The sequence below is a fragment of the Pelodiscus sinensis genome, chromosome 7 (assembly GCF_049634645.1).
Source record: "Pelodiscus sinensis isolate JC-2024 chromosome 7, ASM4963464v1, whole genome shotgun sequence".
In the NCBI taxonomy this organism is placed as follows: domain Eukaryota; kingdom Metazoa; phylum Chordata; order Testudines; family Trionychidae; genus Pelodiscus; species Pelodiscus sinensis.
This window is the reverse complement of record NC_134717.1, coordinates 73434947-73459911: the sequence shown is the minus strand read 5'-3', so window position 1 is coordinate 73459911 and position 24965 is coordinate 73434947. Positions and strand designations below refer to the sequence as shown.

Sequence of the window (24965 nt, the reverse complement as noted above, 5' to 3'; positions counted from 1 at the left end):
GTGGGACCCCAATCCTAACAGGATCCTTTGGACACTACCGAAATTCAAGTATAAAAATAATGCTACAATTAATAATTCATGCAAACAGAGCATGTATTTGCAGAAAGACCCCTGTGAAGAAGTCATCTTATTCAAGTCTATCTTTGCTCTGTATTCATTCTCCTTCTTTGAATAATTTAGTTCCTACTGATTTTATAGTTCATTTACAAAATTAATAGTTGAGAGAGAACAATAAAATTAATCAAAATAAAAATCCAAATCTAAACTAATGAGAGACCCAATCATCACTTGGTGCAAATTGCTGTCCATCTGTTTCAGTGAAGCTACATAAATTTACACCAACTAAGGATCTTGCATTAGATATTTCAGTGAGCTACAGTTCTCTACCACTTACTTTGTATTTTCCAAAGAAAGGGTGTCGGCCTCCAGTGATTAGCATATCCTCGTCTCGTTTCAGCATCAAGCGGATTGGTTTCCCAGTCCTACACCAGACACAGAAGACTCACTTTTATCAATCCCATCAGTGCCAGTTAACAGGACAATAAAGTCATTGTGCCTAATTCTACCCTGTGTAACTTTATTGAGGCCAGAGATGAAATGGCTCACTTTGCTTCGCACGTGCTCATTACTCTCATGTCAGCCATTCATTGCCCTGAAATGCAACTGTCCACTGCTGAGCTGGTATATTTTGGGCTCATCCAGGGAGGGAAAGGAAGATTTTAACTTTTGTTCACAGACACAAACAGGAGAGACCAGCTGGTCAGGTGCCTCTGTTTAGCCTCCCTACCTTTTATGCCCTGTGAGCAGTAGAGTCCAGCTCCTTTGAGGAACTCTCTATCCTCACAAACCAGGGTTTGGGAGGAGGAGTACTGGCAGGCCTAAGAGATCTACCCTTGTACAAATCAGGCAGCTACTGACCCCAGCGCTCCGGGGTATAGTGGGGATGAATTCCTTCCCTTTTCTTCTCTGTGGTGCCCCCTTGTGCTGAGTCCTGCCGCTCAGGCTGGGACTGGGGAGATAGGTAGGAGATTTGACTCACAAACACCAGCAGATTTCTTAACTCTCAGATGAATGAGAACAAACCCCAGACCTTTCTCCTTTTATTATCCAACATCAGTGTACTAAAGAATGTTCAATCTCTCTTTAATTTTCAACCCCCCAGTCCAGGGCCCAACAGAATAGGCTGCATGGTGCTTGTTTAATAACTTGACAACAGCTCAATTTCCAGCCACATCCAGCGAGGCCAGACCGGCTATGCTGCTGAATAGACCAAGCGTGATCTAACGACTTGAATGGAGATTCAGTGGACAACTGTAGAGTAACGAACTGTGCAGCGCATTACCATGGCACAATAGATGGGGTACAAAACCAGCAGTGAAAGAGTTATTGTGGTCTTCTTTCCTTAGGTGAGCCCCCTATGGCCATCACAGAATTTTTGGAGGGGGAGCTTTAATAATTATTACTGATAATGAAATATACATACAAAGGTGAATGCTATATCCCTGAGAAGGCAGAACACATGCCTAGTCATAAATACATTAGAATGTTTTTGGGAGCAAATGGATGACCAGCAAACTGCACCTTGTTCCAATTCTGCCTTTCCTCTATACCAGTATAAATCTGGATTAACTTCTTCTACTTTTGCTGGTGTTACTCCAGATTTAAAATGATGTAACGGCGATCCAATTCTAATCCTCATTTTTCTAGTTGCATTTGCAACTTTTCTAGTTGCCTGGCTGTACTATGTGGGTAGAATGGGTAGCTGCCTGTGACAAAGTGCTGTGTACATATTTCTGCTGATGACTACAAGCTGATAAAGATGAACATTCCATAGTTTGCTTTGTGGAGCAGAACCTATAGAGCTGGTCTTGGCTTGGTCAATAAGAACTGGGCTTCAAATATCTAGGGTGAAATTCATCCCACCCTCCTTAATAATACCTGAATTAATGAGCACATGAAGATATCCTCCATGAGAGGCAACCGGAAGGCTCAGTACAGGCCTTCTGCCAAAGGCTGCATTGCACTGCTAGCTGCCCTGAAACTATTCAGATCACTATTCATGATTCCTTACCAAAGAGATGTTAAGGCAAAGTGAAGAGTGCTCAGGCTGATGACGTTATCAGTGTTGATGCCAGAGGTTCCCTCACAATTCTTCCTAGTAATTTTGCTTCAGTAAAATCACTGACAAAACCCATAACACTTACTTGTTTGCTGCTACTGCTGCAACTACAGCAAAAAATGCAGGCTTTGTAACCTTTCCTCCAAAGGCTCCACCAACACGTTTTGTATGACACATGATCTTACTGGATTGGACAGCTAACGCTGAAGCCACTAATTCCTATAAAAGTGAATTGCTATGATTACATATAGGCTGACTTACCAAAACCCATGATAAACATGTTTCAGTTCCCACAGCTACCAATATATAAAAGAAATAAACAGGGCCAGAGTCTCATCCAAGTGCTACTGGTAGAAACCTAGTATAGTTCATGGAAGACAATGGAGTTACTCCAGATTCATGCTGGCAGAAGTGAGAGTAGAAACTGGTCCTTTTAGAGGAGCAGAAGCTGAGCAATTGCTCTGGAAAATACATTTGGATAGTTTTAGGGAAAACTTTGATACTCCCTATCTAGAAGTACAAGACAGATCTGCAGCTGCATATAGCGCATCCACCACGCTAACCAGCTGGGTGGAAAAGATTGACTATTTATATTATTTTATAGTGAGAATCCTGAGAACCCTTACTCATTTGGTCCAAATTACAAAGCTCTAAAAATAATCAATAAATACACACAACTGATTAACCACTCAGATCAGTGAGGAGTAAATCTAAGCCTCCCGGATGTCAATAGGAGTTTGGTCACTGATTTCACTAGGATCAGACTCTAGTGCTGTGTGTGGAGTGATGCTTAAAAATACATTTCTTCATATAACAAGATATGGCTTCATATGTGATTCTTTGAGAGATGTGATCTAGATGTGTATTCCAGTTAGGTATGTTCATGTCCAGCACACCAGAGCCAGAGAAATTTGCCTAACAGTACCTGTAGGATGTCCTCAGTTCCTTGCGGCCATAGACCCTCCCCTGGCAATATGAGAGAGATGCAGACAGGTGGAGGGTGGGTCATAAACACACACATCTGCATCACATCTCAAAGAACCCTGGCTACACCAAGTACCATTTCTTCTGCCAGTAGGTGCAGCCATGTATTCCACTCAGGTGACTCACAAAGCATCCACCCCCAGAAGGCGAGGCTCAAAGTCTACCTAAAAAAAGACTGCAGGACCACTCTCCCAAAGCTTGCATCCATTCAGGAAGATGTGGCTATGACGTAATGGTTTGTAAATGTATGAGTTGATGACTATGTAACAGCCCTACAAATATCCAGTATGGAATGTCACTGAGGAATTCTATGGACATTGTTTGTAGGTAGGTAGAGCTCACATCCACTGAGCTATTTCATTTGCAGTCTTGATGCAGGATGCTATTCTTTTGAGCTACGTCTAGACTGGCATGATTTTCCGCAAATTCTTTTAACGGAAAAGCTTTTCTGTTAAAAGCATTTGTGAAAAAGAGCGTCTAGATTGGCACGGACGCTTTTGCACAAAAGCACTTTTTGCAGAAAAGCGCCCGTGCCAATCTAGATGCGGTTTTGCACAAGAAAGCCCAGATCGCCATTTTCGCCATCGGGGCTTTTTTGCGCAAAACAGTTCTCAGTTGTCTACACTGGCCCTTTTGTGCAAAAGCATTTGCGCAAGAGGGCTTTTTCCCGAATGGGAGAGTCATTGTATTTGCACAAGAACACTGACGATCGTACATTAGATCATCAGTGTTCTTGCGTAAATTCAAGTGGCCAGTGTAGACAGCTGGCAAGCTTTTCCACAAAAGCAACTGCTTTTGCAGAAAAACTTGCCAGTCTAGATGCAGCCTTGGAGATTGCCTGTACAGTCACAAACAATGACAAGTCTCAGAGGGGCAGCTGTGGCATCTTAAAAGACTAACAGATTGATTTGGGCATAACCTCTTGTGGGTCAAAACCACTTTGTCAGACACTTTCCTTGCAGATGTTCTCACTATGAGGAATGTTGATTTCTGACACAAAAGTGGAAAGGAATGAAAAGCCAGGAGCTCAGGTACAGTTCCTATTAAGGACACTGGGACTGAGTTAAACTCTCAGGGTATGTCTACACTAGCTCGTTAATTCGAGCTAGGCAGGCAAATCAGGCAACCGGAGCTGCAAATGAAGCCCGGGATTTAAATATCCCAGGCTTTATTTGCATGTTCCCGTCTGGCTGCCATTTTTAAATCCCCCTTAGTTCGAACAAACTGTCCGCGGCTACACGCGGCAGTTTAAAGTTAATCTGAACTAAGGACTTAGTTCGGATTAACTGTTACTCCTCGTGGACTTTTCAACTTAGAAAAGAGGAGACTAATCAGGGATATTATAGAGATCTATAAAATCATGACTGGCATGGAAAAAGTAGCTAAGGAAAAGTTATTTACCTGTTCCCATAACATAAGAACTAGGAGGTCACCAATTTAAATTAATAGGTAGTAGGTTTACAACAAACAAAAGTATTTCTTCACACAACGCATAGCCAACCTGTGGAACTCCTTGTTGGAGCATGTTGTGAAGACCAGGTCTTTAACAGGGTTCAGAAAAGAGCTAAATAAATTCTTGGAGGGTAGGTCCATCAATACTTATTAGCCAGGATGGGCAATGATGGTGTTCCTAGCCTCTGTTTGTCAGAAGCTGGGAATGGGCAACAGGGGGAATGGATCCCTTTATGATTACTTGTTCTGTTCATTCCCTCTGGGACACCTAGCATTGGCCGCTGCCAGACAACAGGATACTGGGTTAGGTGGGCCTTTGGTCTGATCCAGTATGGCCGTTACTTACATTCTTGCAGAACCATTATTACTACCCTAATGGAGACAGGGCTTCATTACTCAAAAAGGGCCAAGTCAATTAATCTGCATTAGAAATTTCATCAGACTGTTGTAGGACAAACAGAAAACCTGATCTCACGTCTTGGCAAGGCCTTGCCGTCCACTCTTAAAGTTATTGGGATGGGGAAAAGATTGTTAATCCATAACTGCTTTGTATTACCTGTACACGTGCTGCATCCTGAGTGGACACATATACATCCATTTCGTTATCCTCTCTTCTGGGAACAGCAAGGACACTGTTAGTTTCCAAGTAAAAATGTTCTTGTCCTCCCATGTGGATTTCACCTGTTACAGTCAGAATCACAGGACAAGTTTCAGAAGATATTTACTGCCAAATGAAATCAAAGGGGTGTCTGTGTGTGTATGTAGAATAGTGATAGAAATGTAGCCGTGTTAGTCTGGTGTAGCTGAAACAAAATACAGGACTATGTAGCACTTTAAAGACTAACAAGATGGTTTATTAGATGCCCACAAAAGCTCATCATCTAATAAACCATCTTGTTAGTCTTTAAAGTGCTATATAGTCCTGTATTTTGTGTGTGTATGTGTGTGTGAGAAAGAAAAAGAGAGAATTTTGCACAGAAGAAAAATAAATATTCTCTTTCTTTTTATGATTTTGCTATATCTCATTTTGTCTGACTTGTTTCTGTGGGAGCTTGGTGTGTTCATTTTGAGGAAATCTCTGTTTTCAAGCATTTAAGCATTGCATATTTTTATTCTCCTGGATAAGCAAATTAAATGAATAAAACATAGACTCACAGCTTTTTATTCCAAGTAAAACAAACAAAATCAGTGCTGAGTCATTGAGTTCTTACCAAGTCTTATTTTTAAAAACCGACAATTTCTTCATTTGCCAAAAATCTAGCTCTCTTGTTTTCTTTATTTAATATCATGGCTGTCAAGCGATTAAAAAAATTAATCACAATTAATCACGCTGTTAAACAATAATAAGACTCCAGCTGATCTCAGGCTCCGTGCTGCACTGCCCCATTGAAACGCCGCTGTGGTGTTTCAATGGGGCAGTGCTGGGGGAGCTCTGGATCAGCTGGAGTCCCCAGCTGATCCTGGGGTCCGTGCAGTGCTGCTCCTTTGAAATGCCACCATATCGTTTCAAAGAGGCAGGATCACGGGAGCCCGGGATCAGCTGAAGTCCCCAGATGACCCTGGGCTCTCTGCAGCCTCTTTGAAATGCTGCCATGGTGTTCCAAAAGGGCAGTGCCACACAGCTATCCTGGCTCTGCACCTTTGAAATGCCGTGGTGATCAACGCATTAAAAAAATTAACGCGTTAATTCTGCCCTGCGTTAATTGCAGGCGTTAATGCGCATTGACTGACAGCCCTATTAAATACTATTTTGTGAGTTCCCAAGCCAGTTAAATAGATGGCGTCATCAATGATAAGACATAGTTCTATTTTGAGGTATATTATTTTAAGGAAGAATACATGTCTTCTCTCTAACCTGTATAATCTTTGGAAAGAGGTTTTTTTGTTTGTTTTAAAAGAGGCCGAAGGCTCTCCCTCAGTTTTAACAAAAGTGAAACATTAATTCATCTGCCATCTGAGTCTCATTGGGGCAGTTGCTGTCTGATCTCTCATGATCCCTAGAGTTTATCTTGGGTCGGAGGTTGAATTCTGAGGGGAGTTATCTAACATGTACTAGCTAAGCCTGATTTAAAATTGACCTTTCCCCTAGTGTAACATACACCATAAGCTCCGTTTTACCCAGCTGAGTGCTACCTACGAAAATGGTTGTGTTCAGGTCAATCTGAAATTGCACATGTTATTCAAACCCAATCTAACCTTTGGCTCCTTTTCTAATCAAGACAAGCCCACAGTAAGTTTCTCTGAGAATACTATAGAAGTTCTAATTTGGCCTGGAACATCTGTTGGAAATCAGACTCAATCATTAGGGTTTCCCATCCCAGTGCATGCAGCAATTTACCTTCAATGATTTCATCAACAGACTTAAATCCTTCTTCAATATTTCCTTGCTCTATTTTCTTCTCTTTTCCAATGTATGAGTTGTGCTTTATTGCATCCTGCAGCAAGTAAAGAACCGATACAACTCAACTGCAATACTGCCGACAGCACTAGGAGTTCTTCTGGGGCTGGGTTTGGGGTTTTTTTGGATAGGCATTTGTTAACACCACGCTGTGACTTTGCAGAGACAGATGTGGGGACTAGGCTGAGGGAGACAATATCTGCTTTGTGGAGAGAGAGCTTTCTGTTGTTGCTGATTTTTTCTTCAGTTCACACTGCTCTCTACTTTCCCACAGCCTAGAAGTGCTAAAGGTAGGTCATGTACAGGCATGTCTACACTGTAAGAGAAGGTCAAATCTAATATGGTTGATTTCCTACCACCCGATTTTGCAACGTCAAAGCTCCAGTCCTCCCTCCCAGCGGGAAGAATCAAATGTAGTCCGCAGGGGTGTGTCCTGATTAGGGAGCCTTCCGTTGACTCAGACAGCGAGGCACTGTGGGCAGCTTTGTATTCTGGGCTATGGTCATGGTGCCCTCTAGGTCCAAAACTCTGCTGCTCCTGGTTAGAGGGACTCATGCTGCCAGTGTCCCAGAAATCACCTGTCTACTCCCTCCCCCCTTGAATGACATCAGTGGGAGGCAACCCATTCACAACTTTTTGTGCCCTGGTTGCCTGTGCAGACTAGGGATGTTACATGTAGATTAATTACCCAATCGAACAGTTGATGGAATTTCCACCGACTATTTGTTTAGTCTCTAAGGGCGCCTCTGTCTTTGAACTGTCGCAAGAGCCCTGCCCAGCTTTTGCTACAGTTCAAAAGCAGAAGCCCCACAGGGAGCGTAGGCCCCTCTGGCCCCACACTCCCTGAGGCTCCTCAGCCTTTGAAATGTACAAGAGCCTCTGATAGAGGGAGCAAGGAGTGGAGGGGAGTGACTAGTTGCCTCACTAGTCGACTAGTCTCTTACATCCCTAGTGCAGACACCAGAGCAGTACAATAGGCCCGTATGCAGGGGGTGTGCGAAGGGTGCGAACACCCCCCAAAAAATCCCCCATCATCCGGCAAACCTAAGGAGGGGAGTCAGCCCCTCCCCTATCCTACTGCAGTGACAGAAGCAAATGTCTGTCAGAATATGCTATGTAGGGTGCACTGAGCATGTTCACTGGAACTGAGCTTGCTCAGTAAGAGCTGCTGTACTTTGATGCTGTCCCTTTACAAGCATCAAAAAGAGGTTTGGGGCAAATCGCAGCAGGGAGATGGGCAGGGGGCTGAAATTAACTGGCTGGGAGGGGTCAAGTAACTTTAGGGTGAGGCAGAAGAGGGGCTGGAGGGAAAAAACATCAGGCAGAGTGGGGGGTGGGTAGGAGCTGGGGTTTGGCTCAGGGCAGAAGTGCTGCCAGTGTGAGGGTTTTGTGTGCTCCAGCTCTGTGGTGGGTCAGTGGGGGGGCTGCAGAACCAGTGGGAATGCCCCAATGCTGGGGGGCCCTGAGTTTCAGAGGCTGGATCCAGGTGAGCTGGGGGTCACATCCAGGCCCCAGGCCTGTTGTTCCCCACCCCTGTCCTAGCCTATGTATTGATATCTATCCAGTGGGTGGAGCAGGAAGCTGCAGGAGGCCTCCTGGATGACAATAGTGATGACTTTCTGGAAACGCTGCATCTACACTAGCATAAATTCAACTGTGCAATTTCCGCAGCCCTTATAACTGATGTGACAGGCTTGGTAGTGTGGAAGCATCACTTAGAAAAATTGACCTTATGTGGCTAAAGTTCATCTAAACTTCTAGTGTAGACCAAGCTTATATATATGTGAGAGCAAAAAGTACTAAAGACAGGTGTGTGTATGAGAAAGATAAAGTGCTACCTGACTCTGAGAACGTACTAAAACTGAAAGTGGTATGGGATACACGGTGCCACATCTCCACCTAGAGTTAGCTGGTTCCACACGTGACTTCAACTAATTTATACCTGAGAATCTAGCCCATGCAGAGATGCAGTGCTCAGTGCACATTCTTCTGTTACACTACTTTGCTGCACATCTCATCTCTTGTGCAAAAATTAGCCTCTCATACATTAGATGAAGCAGGCAACTGCTAAGCAAAAAGCAGACTTTTATGCTCCCCAAAATAAAAATATGCAGGAGATTTTATGCTATGAAATCACAACCTACACTCATCCCCAGCTAAACAAACCTACATTTGAAACCAGATTAAAATCCAAAGCCTGACAGAGCCCTGAATAGACAAACAATGAATGAAATGATGTAACAGCTTTACAAAACAAGGAAAAAGAGTTGGATTATTACCTGAATGGTCAGAATTGGCTCCAGATCTTCATATTCTATCTTCACTTTTTCAACTCCTCGCTTTGCCTGAACCGCTGACTTTGCAACCACAGCACAGATGATCTGACCCACGCAGATCACCTGCAATGCAACATGCACAATGCATATAAACTGGTGAAAACACTGGGTTGATTCCATTACTGAACAGAAGCTGTGTATGGGAGAGGGGTTATGTTCACATAACCAGTGCTTTTGTATACTCTGAGAATTTGTCTGAGCATAGACCATTTTCATTAGATGTGAGAAGCGCTATTGGCAACAAGCATCCATTGGTGATAGTATTTCTAGCATTGGTAATACACTGACATTGACTACAGTAGAAATCTGCCTTAATCCCAGCCACTGGTGGCAAGATTACCCTCATTCAAGATGGGATAAAAGCGACACCAGCACAAATCACATTTTTCTTGTCTACACCAGGGGTTTGCACTCATATATCTATGTCAGGGCCTGGCCACTGAGGCATGGAATCATGACAAATTTCCAGTGCATCTAGAGCCAAATATTTGGCAGCGAGGGAGAATCAGGGTGCAAGATGTCAGTGCACAGTCATGAGGGGAAAAGAATGACTGACAGGCAGGGAGTGTGAGTGAAGAGACTAACCAAAGCAAGCAAGAACGGAGAAGGGGTTAGAATTCAGAAGCATGAGAGGAAATGTAGGAAAGGAAAGGGGCAGAGTTCAGAGTCAGGTGGGAAGGAACAGAAACACTGACTAGAAGAGACAGAAGACATGTGGGTTAGCAATACAAGTGGTCTAAATGCAAAGGAAACATGGGGCATTCTGGCCACACACTGACGCTGTAATTGCCTGGCTCCCAGCAGTCCGAGAAATGCACCTTGGAGTCCGGCATGTTGCCACACAGGATCTCTTGATGTTCTGCTGTCTTATGCAACTGCTGAGTAGCGGGTGTGTTAAGATTTGCTTTATTTTCATAGGGTATGTCTACACTACCCCGCTAGTTCGAACTAGGAGGGTAATGTAGGCATACCGCACTTGCAAATGAAGCCCGGGATTTGAATTTCCCGGGCTTCATTTGCATAAGCGGGGAGCCGCCATTTTTAAAACCCCGCTGGTTCGAACCCCGTGCAGCGCGGCTACACGGGGCACGAACTAGGTAGTTCGAACTGGGCTTCCTAGTTCGAACTACCGTTACTCCTCCCCTGCTGCACTTTAAGCCTTGTCCTGTCCTCAGAAACCAAGAGGAACAAATTTTCTCCTTCCTCCTTGTGACACCCTTTTAGATATTTGAAAACCGCTATCATGTCCCCCCTTAATCTTCTTTTTTCCAAACTTTAAGGGAGCTTTCCCTATTCCTTTGTCCCAGAGGGACCGAATCCTGTACAGCTCCTTCTCAGAAGATCTACTGAGAGTGCACTGTGCTGCCACAGACTGTCAGGCTGGCACTGTACTAATGAACATTGGAGTCATTTTCAGAGCAGTTTTTCAATAAGCAAAATATCTGCAGCATTTGTAAATTTCCTTCTTCATAATAAACAGTATTTAATTAAAGGCCATGACACCTCTGCCAAAAGAAAGAAGTACCTCGTTTTCTGCATATGCTTGCTCACGGGCAGTGCCATTTTTTCCTGGAATATCTTTAGATGTTACCACATCTACCACTCCTGGCACTTTGAGAGCCTCTGAAATATCAATTGTTCTGGAAAGAAGAATACAAATGGCCGTGCCACAATTGGTACATGTGGGACTAATATACTGAATACAAATGCAAAGAAACACAATTTTATATTCTTTTCAGATACTTTAATGTTGGGAAACTCTGAAATGCATTGATAAGTATATTATGCAAAAATAATCAACTGCTGTAGTCATGTATTTGAAGAAGACAATGGGGACAAGTAAGGGGAGGGAACATTTTTTAAATTTTAGTCCGAGTAGGTGAAAATTTGAGACACCCCAAAACATATTTTCCCTTTTGTACTAAAGGCTCCATGCATTCCACTGTGGGCTCTTCCTTATCTGATGCTAACAAAGCATAAAGAGATCCTCACTTCACAATACCAGTCAGTCCTACATATGGTGGTAAGACAGTCCTTGTGCATTGTGTTGTAAGCTATGCCTAAACACAAAACATTCACGAGTCAAAATGCATCGTGCTGTGCTTGTCCAGTGTAGAGATGTAAAATCCTATTTAATTAGTTAACAGGTTAAACATTATGTTTAACTGGCTAATCAGTTAAGTGTGTGTGAGGAGTTTTATTCCAGCTGGCTGGGCTGAAGCAGCCCCCTCACCCACCATGGCTGGACAGGAGCAGACCCGCTGCTGTAGACCAGGGCTGCCCGGCTGGCTGCCAGTGCCTCTGCTTGCAGCATGCCAAGGCTGAGGCTGCTTTGGTCAGCAAGGGAGAAGCCCCCAGCCTTCAGCAGGCCTCACAGAGCTGGAGCAGCTCTGCCTGCCAGGGGCAGGGGGCTGCTCCAGTCCCCACCAGTTAACCGTAACCAGTAAGCCTCAGCCATTAAAGGTGAGGCTTACTGGTTATCCCAGTTAAACATTCACATCCCTTGCCCAGTGCCCAACACAAATGGACCATGATCCTGCAACACAAACACCATTAATAAAAGTGACTCTAGGGATGGCGTTGCAGTACCGCACACGTGAACAGAGGAGAGGATATAGCACATTTTATTTAGGACCAGCACTGTGGAGGGACATTCAGAAAAACCAGGAAGTGAGCAACATTCATTGAGGAACCTGTAAAATAAGGCAGCTGCAAGGAATCTGTCCCTGAGCTGCCCATTTTTCTTCTCTAGACAAGAAGATGCCAGGTTTCAAAGTATTAGCTCAGGGATGGGCAGGATGCCTGGCAAGCCACAGGATCCAGCCCACGGCCGCTTTGCTGGGTCCCTTACCACTGAGCAGCTCATGCCACTAAACAGCGGAGGGAGAGCTGCACACACTACCCCCACCCTCCTGTAAAATCTCTCAGCTCCCATTGGCCAGTTTTCAGCCAATAGGAGCTGAAATTTTTTTGCTGGGGACAGAGGCAGCATGTGAAGCCTCCTCCATCCCCCTCCCCCTGTGCCAGAGCAGAGCCACATGGAACAGTCTGGAATTGCAACAGACAGGCAGAGAGCCTGCCTCTACACCCATCCCCCTGTTTCCCTCACAACTACCTGCCCCAGGCACTACCCAAAACCTCTGCACCCCCTTCTCCCTCTTCTCCCAGGTCACAGCTCCCTCCCAGAACCTGCACCCCTTCTTACACCCCTCCCTCAGGCCAGAATACCCTCCTGCACCCATATCCCCTCTTGGATCCTGCCCTTCAAGCCCCTGCCCCAGATCACAACCCCCCTTCACCCAAATTCCCTCTGACACCACACCCATCCTGCACCCCAGTCCCCTAACCCAAGCGCCCTTCTGCACCCAACCTGCATCCCAGACCCCCCACTCCCTCCACAGGAGTGTGGCCTTTGACCACTTACCAAAATCTTGGCGTGCCCCCCATTAAACATTATTGCCCACTTCTGTATTAGCTAGTAACACTCCTTCTTTGTTCATAAATTACAGCTTTATCCTCCTGTTGTTTTCTGATTTTCCTTTCTACCGTGCTCTGTTCCAGCCCTAATCCAATAAAACTGAACATGCTTAATTAGTATGAACTAAGTCTGTTAAAATAGGGAAGTATCTATGTGAGCTCATACCCTAGCACTTTTCTTACACATCTTTTATTCACTTACACAATCTTTGCATGGGCTTTGGAACTGGTAACAACAGCCAGGAAGAGCTCTTCATCCATAGCACGAATGTCACTGCAGTACACAGCTTCACCAGTGGCATGCTTAACCCCGGATTGGTGCATGATGGGACGTCCTATTGGATCTTGGGGGGGCTGTGCTGGGTCTACATCCTGTTTAATAAGACCTATGTGTTATCCTAGAGCCAAAGCACTAACTATATATTATGCATTATCTATGAATGCCTTCTGAAATCATTTTGCCATGAGAAGTGTCATTAAACACACAATGAAATTGCCCAGATATTACGGCTTAGGATATTAACGGTTTACACTCTAAACCAAAAGTTCTATATAGTCATTTAGTTGTTACTGTTTATATTACCTTGGCACCGAGGGGCCTTAGCTGAGATCAAGACCCCATTGTGCTAGGCGCTGAACAATAATAGAGATAGTTCTTGTCCTGTAGAGCTTGCAATTTAAACAGATAAGACACAGAAAGGAACAGAAAAGAGATTTGTCCAAATTCACACAGAAGCTCAATGGAAGACCTGGGAATCAATGTTCTCAGAGTCCCAATCCAGTGTCCCACCCCCTGTTTTATGGTGCCTCTTATCTCATCCAGGCTCAAGGGCCTACTCCATAAACTTAAATATCACAGTTGTTCCAACCCAGCTAAAAATGAGCAATATCTGGTACATGGTGTATGAAAAAAAGTATTTGAAACCTTATCTTTATTAAGGGAGCACTTTAACTCAACCCTGCTTGCCTTCCTGAAAGGACAGATAAATGTTCATAAGAACAAAAATGAACCATCCCCTGTCGCCCATTCCTAGCTTGTGACAAACAGAAACTAGGAACACCATTCCTACTCTATCCTGGCTAGTAGCCAATAGTAGACCTATCCTCCACGAACTTAGCTCTTTTTAAAACCCTGTTAAAGTCCTGGCCTTCATAACATCCTCTGGCAAGGAGTTCCACAGGTTAACTGTGTGTTATATGAAGAAATACTTGATTCCTAACAGTCTGTTTGCTTTTTTGACTGCTGCTGCACATTGAAGGTACGTCTAAACTATATGGCTCCGTCGACGGAGCCATGTAGATTAGTTTACTCGAAAATGGGAAATGAAGCGGTGATTTAATAATCGCCGCTTCATTTAAATAAAAATGGCCGCCGCGCTGCATCAATCAGCTGTTTGTCGGTACAGTGCGGCAGTCTAGATGGGGATCTGCCAACCCCAGAACCCTTTGTCGGCAGATCCTGTAAGCCTCATTTCACGAGGCATAAAGGATCTGCCGACAAAGAGTTCTGGGGTCGGCAGATCCCCGTCTAGACAGCCGTGCTGTGCCAACAAACAGCTGATCGGCGCAGCGTGGCAGCCATTTTGATTTAAATGAAGCGACAATTATTTAAATCGCTGCTTCGTTTCCCTTTGTCGTCCTGCCTCATCTACATGGCTCCGTCGACGGAGCTATGTAGTCTAGGCACACCCGGAGTGGATATTTTCAGAGAATTGTAGAGATAATATAATCAATGTAGCAATGTAAGAGTATGTCTACACTGCACCATTTTTCTGGAATAATGACTGTTATTCCAGAAAAACAATACTAGCGTTCACATTGCAATTGCGTTATTTTGACAGAAAGTCAAGATAATGGACACTTTTCCTGGTGGTGGCAAACCTCATTCCACAAGGAATAAGCCTTTTTCTGAAAAAGCTTTTTTGGAAAAAGGTGTGTGTGGATGCGGAATAGAAACATTTTTTTTTTAATTTGTCAAAAAAAGAGGCCTCCGGGAAATAACACAGGTGCCCTGCTGGCCACTCTGGCCACACTCATCACAACTCTATAGTTTCTGTTCCCCAACAGCTCTTAAAGCTGCAGACACAGGGGACAGGGCCTGTGGAAGGAAGCAAGCCTTGGGAGCTTCCAGACACCGCCGGTGCCACACTTCTGGGTACCATGTCCCAGCCACAAGACCCTCAAGAGCTCCCTGCCTGTCCCTGTGAGCACCATCCTGGTCTGGAGCAGAGATCCTGGCCCTTCTTGAGGTGAAGGACAATGAGGAGAACCTCCAGGATCTCTGCTCCAGATGCAGGAATGTAGACATATACGGCTGGATGGCTGACAGCCTGGCCATGAAGGGCCACATCAGGACAGTGGAGCAAGTCCAGAGCACACTTAAGGAGCTCTGGCAGGCCTATGCCAGGGCAAGGGAGCACAGCTCACTACTATGAGGGCTTCCACCGCATCCTGGGGGGGAGATGCAGCCCCTTCCCCACCCTGGTGGTGGACTCAGGGCTGGAAACGTCCATTGTCACCCATCTGAGGGTCCCAGTCTAGGAGGAGAACAAAGAGGAGGAGGAGGAAACGGCGAGCACAGTGACCACAATCACCCTGGAGCCAGTACCCCAGGGCCAGGATGTCTCCCGGGCATCCTCTGAGGCAGGGGAGGGATCATCAGGTGAGTGCTCTTAGTTTTTCCCAAACACAGGAATGACCCACACAAATACTCAGAGCACCCACTTCAATACAGGAAAACAAACAAACCCTAACCAACTTTCCACCAGTTCATCTCCAGTTGTCACCTACCACCACCCCATGCCAGCATCTCCATCTGGGATATCATTAAACAGTTACAACCCATACTCAACGGGACCACATCCTGAAAAACTTATTTCCAAACCACCTCTCTTCTGGCTTTCAAAGAGCCTTCCCACCTCACCAGACTCATCATCAGAGCCAAGTTCCACGCAGAGCAGGACCAACTAACTCAAAGCAGCAACATACCCGACCAGAATAATAGACACAAAACCTGCAGACACATCTCCACTGCTACTAGAAATTACTCACTTTGTGCAACTTGAAAACATGTCTCTTTCACCAATAAAAGCCATGATCTTACTCCCCTTCTCTCTCAAGGACCCACATGGCAACAGCACCACTGCAAACAACTTTTGAAAAGCTACAACAGCAATGCAGCGGTGTTGTACCTGAGTTGGTCCCAGGACACAAGTGGGGTGAGGTAATATCCTTTATTAGACCAACTTCTGTTGGTGAAAGACACCAACCTTCAAGATTCACAGAGCTCTTCTTCAGGTCTGGGAAAGGTACTGAGAGTGTCATAGCTAAACACAGGGGCTACGTCTAGACTGGCATGATTTTCCGCAAATGCTTTTAACGGAAAAGTTTTCCGTTAAAAGCATTTGCGGAAAAGAGCGTCTAGATTGGCACGGATGCTTTTCCGCAAAAGCACTTTTTGCAAAAAAGCGTCTGTGCCAATCTAGACACGCTTTTCTGCAAAAAAAGCCCCGATCGCCATTTTTGCGATAGGGGCTTTTTTCCAGAAAACAAATCTGAGCTGTCTACACTGGCCCTTTTGCGCAAAAGCTTTGCGCAAAAGGGACTTTTGCCCGAACAGGAGCAGCATAGTATTTCCGCAAGAAGCACTGATTTCTTACAGTAGGAAGTCAGTGCTTTTGCGGAAATTCAAGCGGCCAGTGTAGACAGCTGGCAAGTTTTTCCGGAAAAGCGGCTGATTTTCTGGAAAAAATGGCCAGTCTAGACACAGCCAGGGTGACATAAGTACAAAGAGACAATGCAGTTAGTGGATAGTTAGGATGAAAAACCAGAAGGTGTAATGTTCATTAAGGACAGCAAGGCTTGTCCAGACTCAGGGGTTTTTTCGAAAAAACTTCACCTGCGTCTAGACTGAAGCCGCGTTCTTTCGAAATTAAATCGAAAGAACGCGGCTTTTCTTTCGACGGCGGTAAACCTCATTGCACGAGGAAGAACTCCTTCTTTCGAAAGTTCCTCTTTCGAAAGAAGGCGTTCTTGAATGTAAATAGGGCTTCTTCGAAAGAGAGCATCCAGACTCACTGGGTGCTTTCTTTCGAAAAAGCAAGCCGCTTTTTCGAAAGTTCCGCGTGCAGTCTAGACGCTGTCTTTCGAAAGAGGCTTGCAGTCTAGACATAGCCCAAGTGGGTACTCACAATTTACATCTGGTTTAGTTTGATTTGAAAGCAACCTCACTGACCTGATATGTTTGCATACCCTGGGGTGCTTCAAAGTGGAATGTTCCGAGGGCACTCATGTTCTTCTTTGATAAGTCAGGATACTTAGCTGGGTACTGAAAGGAAGGCAATTTAACAAGACTTATGTCATATTATTGCTTTTAAAGCTAAATTTTCCATTTATAGATTTTGAAAAACATAACTGTTAAAGAAGCAGAGATTTCCTGTTTGCTCTCACAGTTCAAATAGCTGCACTATTGTGAAATAGTTGTGAAATGGAACAGAATTCTGGGTAGTGATATGCAAATGAGAGTCACAAACATTTCCTTCTGCTTCAGACTTCTTTGCCATAGCAGGAATCTTTTCAAGTGGTGGAGAGTTTACACAGGACATAAAACTATAGACAACATTTAATGTGAGCTTATCACCTGAGATCAAAAACCCGCCCCATCCCACCAAAAATCACCGCACTTGGAGGGTACTTCGTTGCCAGGACAGGGTGGAGGGGGCTGCTGTTAAAAGGAGTAACAGTGTCAAATTTGAAAGCAAGTAACTTGCAAGCAAGGAGTCTAACACTGACCATCTCACCTGGGTTTTCCCATGGTATTTGGGATAGTATCACAAGACACAACGGGCACAAGGGATCATGTACTGACAATGCGTTCTGGGTATATTTCAGGCTGGGATTCAATTTTATGGATTCATTGTGGTTAGCTTCTAATCAAGGGAGCTGATAGCCATGCTAGGCCCTAGCCAATGTGAGGGGCCTGGCTTCACACTCCCAGAAGGGGTGGGGAGGACTCAGGCGGCCCTAAGTTCTGCCCAAAATGCAGTGCCCCCCTCCCGTGCAGCCTGGAGCATGCGGTGCTGCACCTCCACCTCCCCAGATAGCCCTAAGAGCCATCTGTAGCACCTTGGTGTTGATTTAAAGGGTTCAGAGCTCCCTGTGCTGCTGCCGCCACAGTACCGTAGTAGCGGCAGTGGTCAGAGCCCCAGCTGCCCTCTGTCTCCCCCCCCCTCCCCCCCCCGCAGCTCCATCATTGAGCCTGCTTCTGTGCACCCTTAAGTTTTGCACTCTTGCAGTTTGACAGCCAGGGACTACATCATTGTACCCTATTGCATCAGGGTTCTGGGTCTCTTCCTGGACAGCCTGATGTAGCCATGCAAGGGTCCCTTGTTGGCATTTTCAGACCATTTCTCCATGTTACATGTTCTCCTCAGGCTATCCCGTATTTAACACATCCACCTGCTTCTCTCAAAGAAGCAACATTATTTATAAATGGAAACAAGCTATCTCTGCCCTAACATTTTATTACCACTAAAGGAATTCCATCATCAGGCAATGCAAGGACTGGTACTTCACTGAGAACATGTTGAATTGTGACCCTGAACAGATAGTTTAGCCTAGCAGGGCTCCTTAGCATAGTATAATAACCTGACTTGGGGCAGGAGTTGAGCCAGGGTTCACTCTGCATTCAATAAAGTATGTATCAGTCCTGCCATCCAGTTAGCCTGCAGCCATCGCCATGAGAGCTAAGCACCAGGCAATAAACATTGGGGATAGCCTTTCCAGGAAAAGAAGTCAGCTCACCAAATGCAGTGCAAAACCACTTACCATTTTATTTAACCCATGTAACACTTCCAGGTAGAACTTGAAAAGGAAACTAACAAGCAGAGTTCTTCTGTATTTCACCTTCCCACCTGGAGCAGAGGGGGAGAGAGAAATTTCTTCAAGCACCAGTTTGCAAGCTTCATCCAACATCTGCTCATTCCATTGCCTGGGGGAGAAACAGACATGCACACACATATACTTACAATACTAAATTGCAGCTAAAGCCAAAATATCAGGTAATAAAGGTTTAATTCACCTGGGCCTGATCTTGCAGTCATTTTGAATCAACAATCAAGCCTGAAAAGGTGAACATTGAGGATAAGTCTACACTGCAGTAAAACACGCATGGTTAGCTTTTCTCAGTGGTCGCAGGCTCCTGGGGTTCAGACCAGGAAGGCTATAAGACTACAGTGTAGATATTCAGACTTGGTTTGGACCCTCTTCATCACCAAGTCTTATAACTCTGCAGCCTTCTTGAACCTTGTGAGCCTAAGTCAACTGACATGGGCCAGCCATGGGTATTTTATTGCAGTATAAACATGGGCTATTTACTTTCAACAAATTGGTAACTATTTATATCAGTATATTAGGAGTAGAACTGGTTGGAATTTTGCATTCTATTTTTCCCTCCATGAAACTTATACTCTTTTAAAAAAATGGAAATGTTCAGGAAAACATTCAAATTTCCTCAAGATGTTCCATTTTTTTAAAAAAATGTCAATGTAAATTTATTTTGATCATGTTTTTCATTTATTGGTTTGTATTTTTTCTGCACTGTCAATTGCAACCAGTCAAGTTTACTGTCATTTCACTTTCAAATTTGAAACGCCATTTTAAAACATTATAATTGTCTAGAAATGAAATATGGTGATTTTTTTAAAAAGGAGCTGAAAAGTCCATCTGAATGACAAACAAGTTAGAAATTGGCAGAATTATTTTATTCTAATGTTTCATCCTACTCTAATTAGCAGTGCCAATTACTTAACCTTTTCTCCATTGTGCTGCTCTGCAACATCATCCATACTTGTGCTCACTATATGTATTATGACACACCCTATCCTACTTGCACAGAAAACATGAGGTCCTCCAGTTTTTAATAAGGTCACTTATTGTCATTTAAAACTGGTTGGGTTAGATTCACCACTCCTCACACAGCTACATGTTCATTACACTCATGTTCCAGCAGAGGCTACAGTGGTGGCAAACACCTTTGCCCTTGGCAAGGGGCATTCCACCAGGAGAAGGGAACTTTATCTTTGAGTTGGAGCTTGACAGCAGGATCTCCAGAAGAGGCTGTTGGGGAGTAAGCGGTATTAGGACAAAACATCTTGGTTATTCCCAGTCCATTGTCATTGCTGCCCACTTTCAGGACAGTGGCTATTGTGGGTGAGGTGTGCAACTGCTGTGATCTTTACATTTGAGTACCCATCTGTAGCCAGACAGGAACCCCCCTTGTAACATCCATTTTTGCTTTCCTGGAGCATACAGGGCACACAGAGCAGAAGGCCCGGATATGCAGGCTGCTGTGACCGTGAATGGCTGTAAACAGAGATATGCCAATTGCTGACCAAGAGGCTGCCAAGGAGTGCCCTTGACTTAACCCATATTGATACGAACACACAGCCGTCCGCGGGGGGAGGAATCTCTCGCCCAGTAAAAAAATGTCTAGTACTCACAATTTAGTTCTCTCTCTTGCAAGTGTAAATTAAGTTGAAACTTGCTTGTAAGAACTGGCGCCACAAAACGGACCAGTACAATTCAGCATCTTAGATAAGAAAGAGGATACGGGCCCCCAGGGGTATAAAGATGGGTCCAGCAGCACATTTACTCTGAGTGTCAATCTACCATCTATCTGCTGGTCGGGTTAGGTGTTTGACCTCCCGAGTTTCCAAGGGGACGCCCACCTCGTATTCGTCTTTCCTAGGAATTGAGAGACCGGCCCTGGCCTGACACGCTGGAGTCGAGAGGCACAGAAAGGGGTAAAAATTGTACCTGGATGTGGTCCTTTGTCTTAAGTGTACACATAGACTTAGAGCTCTTTAAAGATTAAGCTGTCACTTGGTACCATTATTTCTATTTTCTATCTTTATTTTCTTTGTAACTATTTTTAAAATCTGTATTTGCTAACAGTTAAGAAAGAGAGCAATAGCCATTGTAACCATATGCTTTTATAAGTCTTTTTAATAAACCTGTAACTGTTTAAGTTTTTAACCTGACTCCTTCAGTTGCTGTAACAGAACCAAGCACAATTTAAAAGAACTTCAGCCGGTCATAAGGGACAGGTATAGGAAGAGCTTGGGCGTTTGGATTTGTGTCACTCCCAGGTAACAGGTCCATTGGGGCACCTCTCAGTCTTTCCCAGGCTGCCTGCTGCAAAGGGATTTTTGCATCCTAGCAGCTAAAATCTGAGGTGTAATAAGCTCTTCCTATAAAGTAGCATCTGTTGGCCTGCTGGCCACCCTCTGCGACGGGACCCTGGTCCTAGCAGTAAAGACATGGACGTTAAACCTTTTCTCGGAAACACACACACACACACTGCCCTGACCATTGGCTGACACCATTAGCAGAATGTGGCCGATCCAAGGGTTCATAAAGACCACTATGTTTGCTGTTGGAGATGTACTAAATCATACAGTACCTCCCTATGAGCCTCTGGCAGGATTTCCTTGCACTGACTGTGCCAGAGCCAATGCCTCCATATAAAATATTCAGGTCCATAATGATGTCGGTGTTTGGTTTGAAAAGGACTCTCATTCCAGAATTCACAATTGATAAAGCATTTTTCCGGCGCTCAGCCTGTCGGAATGCTGATACAAAGTCATCCTGATCAAAAGAAGGGAAGAGGAATTCTATCATTGACAGAAATTGACTCTATTTTGAGTTTTAATGAATCACAAGTGACCCAAAGAAAGAAAAAAATCGTTTTGCTCAAATCAAATTATACAATGATTTAGTAAAGTTTCTGCATTTCTTCCAAATGCTAACTAGTGATGGTCTGACATGTCTCAGAGGATATGCTTGCAATAAGCCTGTTGACAGGTTGTCCTGAAAAACTAAAGATGTCCACAATGGTTCAATATATTGTCAGAAACACCCACCTGAAATGCTGGACGATCAGTATTGGCGCAAGTCACTTCCAATATTTGCTTTCAGCACAAAGCCAGGAGGCAGTGCTGTGCCAAAGGACCTGATTTTGCCAACTTATTTTAACAAGATTTCTATATTTTGTGCCACACTGCTAGAGATAAAAGAAGAAGCTGCTGGTCACAGTCAATTCTTAATTATTCAGAAGCTCAATTCTAATTTGTTTGGAAGCCAATTCTACTTACTCTAAAATAAAATAGTAGCTTCTACCATACGCAGCCTGAGGCTGCCTTCTTGTCTGGTCCCCATACTGGGGATTTAACAGGAGCCCAGCAGACTTAAAACCATGGAGCTGATGAGCAAAAGCTTGGGGACTGAAACAACTGATATTCTCTGTGGAACCCCACTAGGTTGCAGAAACTCCTCGTGAAGTATAGGTTTTAAATGTGCCCCTTCCAGAGTCAGAAATGGGCCCTGGCCAAGCCTTAAGATCTGAACAATCCCAGAACTTTAAGCTGTTCAATATCCAGATCCAAGATTTAAGTACATCACTTTCAGTGTTTCATGGCACTCAGATCCAGCTCTCAGTCTCTGGTGCTCACATGAAATGTGAGTCTCAGGATTACATGGTCAGAAATGAGCCCTTTTACAGTTGGAATATGTTCTCAGAATATTTCATGCCCACACTTATCACCTGGGAAAAATTCACCTCAAGTTGCCAGAACCACGCCCCCCCCCCCTGCTTCCCCCTCAAAAAACAACAGAAAATGGGTATAAACAAGAATGAGGATATGAGCTACAAAAACAGCATCTGTGCCTCCACCCACATACAAACGCACCCTCACTTTCTTTGCTTTCTTGCAAATAATCTGATACTGTGTTCACACTAAGTAGCACCATATCTGGTGAATGGTCAATTGTTTTCAATAACTGTTCGAGAAGTAGGATCCTATCCACCCGTGAGAAAATGTGGGCAAATCAGGTCTGCGGTTCATGGCCACAAAGTTGTTTTCTGTGGGGAGGCCAATGAAGTTCACCATGCTATCAGTGTTATTATTTGATTTAGCTGCCAGGTGTGAGTGATCATTTCAGTCAGCTAGCAATGGTAAGCTCCAGTGTCTCCGTTATGTGAGAATGGCTCTCTCTGTGTTTCTGTGATTTCCATGTATGATGGGGAGTGCCTCTCCCGCACTAGCCAAGACAGGTTAAACATACATTATGGACAGTAGAAATCCTGCCTCCCAGGTGCCATAGCAGTATAAAAGAAGGAAGCCCAGATCATTTTGGGTGGGATGCCAGAGAGGAAGGACCTGTGTTGGGAGCGCCTGCATAGAAGTGACTACAACCCTTGACTGAAGAACCTGGAGGTCCCTGAGATTAGTTTGGACCCCTATGACCAAAGGAACCTTGGGAACAGACTCCAGGGAGCCCAATGCCTCAGGGGCTGCTTCACCAAAGACATCTATAGGAAGAGACCCAGAGAGGGCAGACGAGTGGTATCTCTCCATCAGGTAAGCTCGGTGTGAATCAGTTGTGGACTGCTCTGCCATTGATAGGGTCCTGGGTCAGGGCCTGGTGGAGTTCAAAGGGCCCACATCCCTCTACCTGGGCTGCCCGACCCCCTGGTTGGCATTCCTCCCCCCAGGGCTGCATTATGACTTTCGTGGGCCCTAGGCACTTTTGCCTTCGTGGGCCCCTTCCCCCATAAAAAAAAAATATTAAAAATTATTTTTGAAATAACTTTAAATACTTCAACATTTTTTTTCTGTTTGAGGCAAAATGTAATAGATTTTCGTGGGCCCTAAAAGTTTCATTTTTTTCTGATGTGAGAAAAAAATTAACACATTTTCTTCGACCCTAAAAGTTCAATTTTGTTTTCTGATTTTAAAAGAAATTAAAACATTTCCGTGGGCCCCTAAAAGTATCGTGGGCCCTCGGCACTGTGCCTCCTGTGCCTCATGGATAAGTTGGCCCTGCCTCCCCCCACTCTGGATGCTGACATTTAGGTCCTACTGCCTGTCACAGGAGAGCCACCTGGTTGACTCTGGCTGCTAGGCCGTGCTGGCCACCCTCGTTGACTCTGATGGTTAAGCCATGCTGCCCCGGGGTGCTGGGGCTATCGCTGTGGCTTTGTTGCTTAGGCCCCAGAGTTGTGGGGTATAAGACTGGCGAGAAGACCTGGTCGAGGTTTCCCCATGACCACTACCCACTTTTAGGGTTGGGGAGTGCATACACTACCACGCTATGGTGTAACTTCCAGGAAGACACTGCAGGTTTGCTTTTTTTTTCTTAACTTCCCCTCTTTAGAGGGGCCGGATTTATATTCCCTGTCCAAATTCTCCTCCAGTTCATTATTGTCCAATCATAATCAGAGCTAAAATTCTGAATTTCTGAACAGAAGCGCTGCTGTTCTAACAGATTCACTATAGAGTGCAGATACTGAATTTTTGCCTTTTTTTTTTAAACAAGAAATCTGCCATGGACAGCCAGCCTTTAACTCCACACTTACAATATATTCATTAGTGCTGATATGCTCCCTTTGGCTATTTCTGAACTACTTCCCTCTTTCAAAAGAGGGATGTAAATTAGGCAGATCGAAAGTGCAAATGAAGTGGGGATTTAAATATCCCATACTTCATTTGCATAATCGTGCAACAGCATTCTTTCGAAAAAGGGTATTTCGAAAGTGATGCCGCTCTCTAGAGGCGGTTCTTTAGAAAAAAAAAAAACCTTTTTTGAAAGATCCTGTACTCCTCAAAAAATGAGTTCAGTTTGTCTGGGGAGCCTCAGGGGACTATCTGAATATGTCTGCACTGCAGGGCTAAAGTAGAGTTAAGCTATGCAACTTCAACTATGTCAATTGTGTAGCTTAAGTTGAAATAGCTTAACTCGACTTTTGGCACTGTCTACATAGAAGGAAGTTGAAGGAAGAACACTCTTCCTTTGACTTCCCTCACTCCTCCTGAAATGAGGGTTACAGGAGTTGGAGTAAGAAGTCCTCCAGATTGAAATCATGGCTTGCAGTGTAGACACGCTCTTTATTATTTTGGAATAATGTCAGTTATTCTGAAATAACACTGCTGTGTAGACATAGCCTCTGTGACACCACGAGGAGACTCTTAGTGATCCAGGAGTTCGTATTTGTTATTGGGTTGGTGAAATCTAATCACTGAACACACCACCAGCTGAGGGTCTCCTGGATTTCTCTTTTCAGCTTGGGCAGGTCCTGCAGGGTCAGCACAGGCAGAGACTCCCTTGGCCATTTCCTTGTCTGCTTGAATCCTTGGCCATT

The 24965-nt window shown here is 44.5% G+C and overlaps 1 protein-coding gene across 2 annotated transcripts in view; it reads right to left on the bottom strand.

Annotated features, from left to right (window-relative positions):
- The window catches only part of LOC102453236 (aldehyde oxidase 3), a 93781-nt gene that overhangs the window by 29863 nt on the left and 38953 nt on the right, over positions 1-24965 (bottom strand). For both annotated transcript variants that reach the window (XM_006117936.4, XM_075934288.1), the window contains 10 exons: positions 21228-21412; positions 18593-18755; positions 17001-17093; positions 12969-13138; positions 10815-10929; positions 9233-9352; positions 6894-6990; positions 5112-5236; positions 2205-2338; positions 395-482 (listed from right to left, as the gene is read on the bottom strand). In XM_006117936.4, the coding sequence (XP_006117998.2) occupies positions 395-482; positions 2205-2338; positions 5112-5236; positions 6894-6990; positions 9233-9352; positions 10815-10929; positions 12969-13138; positions 17001-17093; positions 18593-18755; positions 21228-21412 (1290 nt within the window). The remainder of the gene's footprint in view (positions 1-394; positions 483-2204; positions 2339-5111; positions 5237-6893; positions 6991-9232; positions 9353-10814; positions 10930-12968; positions 13139-17000; positions 17094-18592; positions 18756-21227; positions 21413-24965) is intronic.